Source organism: Limulus polyphemus, unplaced genomic scaffold (assembly GCF_000517525.1).
Source record: "Limulus polyphemus unplaced genomic scaffold, Limulus_polyphemus-2.1.2 Scaffold6488, whole genome shotgun sequence".
Lineage (NCBI taxonomy): Eukaryota > Metazoa > Arthropoda > Merostomata > Xiphosura > Limulidae > Limulus > Limulus polyphemus.
The window spans coordinates 15883-20730 of NW_013672098.1; the positions used below are offsets into that span (position 1 = coordinate 15883).

A 4848-nucleotide genomic window follows, 5' to 3' on the forward strand; every position below is an offset into this window, starting at 1 on the left:
AATATCTATCCCCATACAACATCACTAACACACCACCACGATCTGTAAAAGTAAGATTATTATACTTTATGCATAACTATTTCATTTTTCAGTCTATTTTCGGATCTTCATTTTTTCACCCGCTGTTCACTCGGGCACAAGCCGGGCTTTGTATCGGTCCCGGCTAGTGAAAGTGGGTTTTCTCGGGGCGTTCCCGTTTTCCCCCACACTAAGTTCTTAGGCATTCGATCTATAGATCCCAGCTATGGCATTTGGGTCCATTGATTCCCGCCAGGCCCTATAAAGGCCAGTTTGCTTCGGTTTGTTTCAATACATTGTCAACAATCGTTTTCGGCTTATTTCATGTGCAAGAACAACCTGCCTCTGCTACGCCTTCACCTTCACTTCCGCCCACTTGCCTCAATACTACCACCAGTTCAGTATGATGTGTGCATGTATGTATATATGTAGTATTACGTTACATAGTACAATTTCGAAAGGTCTAACATTGAGTTAAATGATACTTTCAATTTAGTAGTTAAATTGTACTTTGGATTTATCAGTTAAGTAAAAGCTGATATATAGTCAGTTTATGATATTTACCAAAAAAATTGATATACGCAGTTTTTTTTAACACAAATACGTTTTAATATACCACTATTCTAATGTCATATAATTAAAGAAACAAATCAAGTTTATAATAGTTAAAAATATATTTATTTTCCAAATTTTCAATTGTACAGTATTTTTGTAAAACAAAGACATTCTCAGCTAGGTGGTGTAAAGATGAAGTCTCTGTGTTAGCTTGTGTTAGCGTCAGTATCGTTATGTAAAACTGAAATTTCGAGAAACTGTAAATATAACCAACGCGACTCGCCAAAAGTAGTATCTACTATTAGTTTGCTACAGTCAATGTGCCATTATATTTGGAAGTTATAACTGTAATTGTTATATCGTTTATCAATTGGAAAACTTCAGTATTTGGGCAGGTTTGAACATTAAAACTCAATTACTCTCAGTGGATTCTCATCGGACATTAGTATTTTTACGAAAACATTACATAACTTCACAGTAGAAAACTCAACGTGTGTGGCTGGTGAATAACAAAAAACAAAGCCAGCTAGCTCCCTCTTAAGTGAATTATACCTACGTCAACTTGTAATTAACTAGCTCATTTCCAGACTAGAAAGAATACTTTATATTGCTTGTAAGTTTGTGAAACTTTTGTTTATAAATCTTTGTTTGTAATAACTGTTACTGTAAATTTTATTGTTGTGTTTTTTTAATAAGGGAATAATAAAAAAATGTTTAAACACGATTAAACATTAAAACGCAGATTTGGAGTCGAGTTCCCTAACCACCTGGCCATGCCGGGCCATTTGTTTTATTAGAAAGCTCCATAAATGGTAATAACTGCACTGTTAAAATCTTAAAAGTCTGAGAATAGTCAGAGAAACGCCGGGAAAACAATTGATAATGGTATATTACTACATACTGAAGTGAAACTTATCTGACCATGACGAAGATATTTACAGTCGAGTTGGTCCTTTAAAATTAAAATTGAACGAAAATGGTAATAAGAATAATCATGTAAATTGTACACGTATTTCATATCAGTATTTTCTAAAACATTAGAAAAAATAGTGAAAAACAGGTTGACAAAATCTTTAAATAAACAAATATTTTCCTCTTAAATCAGTATGGATTTAGAGAATAGTGAAACACTGAAAGACACTAATAAACTTCACACAAGATACTTCTAAGCCCTTAGATAATGATAAAAAACACTGAAGGTATTTTGGGATTTAATGAAGGCATTTATACCGTATCGGATCAAATGCGAGTAGAAACAGCATGTGAAGGATTGGACAAAAATACTAAGATTTACGTTCATTAAAGCCTAATATTTGAAAAAATAATATCAAGCATTCAGGTGTGACGATTTTAGTTGGGGGGGGGGATACTTATACACCTAAAGTCACTAATATCATAAAAAATAAAATATTGTATGATAATAAAAATGAAAAGGTTATGATAGAAATATTATACTAAAAATAGTTTCTGTGAAATATTTATTGATATACAGAATATTATTATCATTCATACAAAATATAAGTTATTTCTTATAAATAAAAAGTACGTTTATCCTAAATTTCAGATAACGCGTTTACGCAGAATTCTGCGTTATACTTGCAGGAAATTTTTGATAAAACAGAAAAAAAATAATTAAAACACTGTGTTTCTAAAATGTATTTATAACGAGTACTACAGGTTTAAATTCCCAGTTTTAAAGTCTGTTTGTTTGTTTTGAACTTCGCGCAAAGCTACACGAGGGCTATCTGCACGAACTGTCCCTAATTTAGCAGTGTAAGACTAAAGGGAAGGCAGCTAGTCATCACCACCAACCGCCAACTCTTGGGCTACTCTTTTACCAACGAATAGTGGGATTGACCGTCACATTATAACGCCCCCACGGCTGAAAGGGCGAGCGTGTTTGGAGGGACGGGGATTCGAACCCGCGACCCTCAGATTGCGAGTCGGGCCATAACAAATAAATAAAGAGTCATTTGTCTAACTATAAGGGTGAAACAATAGTTTAAAAGAGAATGAAAACCCGGATATCTCATACGATGTGTTGCTTTCTAGGAAGTTAATAGTTTTTTGGGATACGTTAAATCCGGCTGGATTAGAAATAGGATTATTGTCACGTGACTTGCCAACTAACCAGTAATATCTCGTATTTACAAGTGCTCGTGAATGATAATTATAGCTAAGCCTACTTACAATCTGTGTGATATAGTTAGTTTTTGGGACGCATTAAATCCGGTTGGATTAGAAAAAGAATTATTGTCACGTGACTTGCCAACTAACCAGTAATATCTCGTATTTACAAGTGCTCGTGAATGATAATTATATCTAAGCCTACTTACAATCTGACTGATATAGTTGGTTAATCATAACAACTCTCAGGGGTAAGGATAATCGATGACTCTTTGATGTTTCATTTAACAAAATAGTCGACCTACGTAACTAGTTGATAAAACTCTAAAGTATAACGTTCTCAAGTATAAGGTTATCTGTTCTGGCCTTTGGTGGTTTTTATCTACCTAGAGGTATAGAATATGTATCAGTCTGATACCTTAGGTTAAAAGGCTTAACTCTAATAACAACTTCCTAAAGCGTTAAGTCTCCGATTTAGATATTACTGTATATTTAATTCCCACAAACAAGGTTGAAGATATCCTGAAGGTTTCTGATTTCATATACAATTAATCTATATAATAATTACTTTCAACTTACTTCAATGTTGACCATGTTATCCAACAATCCGTCAGCATACATCAATGAACTGTTTCCCAGAAACAACTCTTTTAGTTGATGCATTTCTCGAAAAGTTCCTGGTTCCAGAACTTTGATTGCGTTTCGGGAAAGATCGAGTTTATGTAAATTTTTAAGGGAAACAAACGCATCTTTGTGGATAGATACAATTTTGTTTGCTTTTAAATCTAAGAGTTCCAAGATCGTGAAGTTTTGAAACTCAAATTTGATCTCCTTGATTTCTCCATGTTCCATCCACAGACACCGAAGTTTTATTCCTACGTTAGAAATTGCTCTGGGTATGGATTCTGTTATACCATAATGTAGTTTGAGTTGAAAAAGTCCTTGAACGGTTTCAAAGGCATCTGGATCAATGGTCTTCACATCCACGTGATTTAAAAGAATCTTCTGAATTGTCAGGTTGGCGAAAAGAGATGTGGGAATGTGGGATATATTAGACTTACTGATATAAACATGGTTTAAAGTTTGGTTTTTCAGGTCTTCGTGTAGCACACTAGTCAACTGTGACGTGTCGGATATGTTAAAACAGTTAACATTTAAAAACTGACCTTGGTATCGACAAGTACAGTTCTTTAGCTGAGGGCACTGGTTTTCAGAAACTTTCACCTTGACACTAGATAAACAAACAAACGGAAGAACGATAAACCAGACGAGAAACATTGTTGGACAGAAATGGGATCTTCTGAAGAACAGACTGTTGTTTCATTCAAACTTGTTGTGATAATTGTAACAAACGTTGTTTAAAACAAGGTAACGTTTATCAGAACTACGTAATATTACTTCCTGTTTGATGATGCACGTGCTTAACAAACGAGGAAGAAAGAAGTAAAGAAACGGAAATATAAAGATAAGCTAGTCATAATACTTCCCTTCTAACATGTCCTGTTATTCACGTTAATACTAAACACACGATGTTGAAAAAGTACGAGTAGTTATTTTGTTTTTAGTACGATATAGTTTGACCTTTGAGTCTGATTAGAAAGATGTAAGATGCAGGATTCATTATACGTTTGATAAAAACGTTTTTTTTTGTCTCAGTGATAATATAAAAAAATCGATAAGACGAGATGACCCAACTCATCGTCTGTAACAAACTATCAATGATAATAATGGAGCGAAACTACACAGGTTCATTGGCTGGTTCGTCACTTGGATACAATAAACATTTATTTATTTTTCAATAAAATTATAAATTGTTTTATAAAGAAAGTTGCTCTAAATATCAATCGAAACTCTAAGTACAGATAAAAACCACCAAAGGCCAGAACAGATAACCTTATACTTAAATACGAATCGAAACTCTAAGTAAAGATAAAAACCACCAAAGGCCCGAACAGATAACCTTATACTTAAATATGAATCGAAACTCTAAGTAAAGATAAAAACCACCAAAGGCCCGAACAGATAACCTTATACTTAAATATGAATCGAAACTCTGAGTAAAGATAAAAACCACCAAAGGCCAGAACAGATAACCTTATACTTAAATATCAATCGAAACTCTAAGTACATTTTACACATCAATATTTA

At 33.6% G+C, this 4848-nt stretch overlaps 1 protein-coding gene across 1 annotated transcript in view; it reads right to left on the minus strand.

Moving 5' to 3' along the window:
* LOC106473765 (leucine-rich repeat-containing protein 15-like) overlaps positions 1 to 4024 on the minus strand; it is a gene marked incomplete at its 3' end in the record, with an annotated part of 13700 nt that extends 9676 nt beyond the window's left edge. Inside the window, exon 1 of the mRNA XM_022402159.1 lies at positions 3280 to 4024. Within this exon, the coding sequence (XP_022257867.1) occupies positions 3280 to 3978 (699 nt within the window). The remainder of the gene's footprint in view (positions 1 to 3279) is intronic.
* Positions 4025 to 4848: the final 824 nt, after the last annotated feature.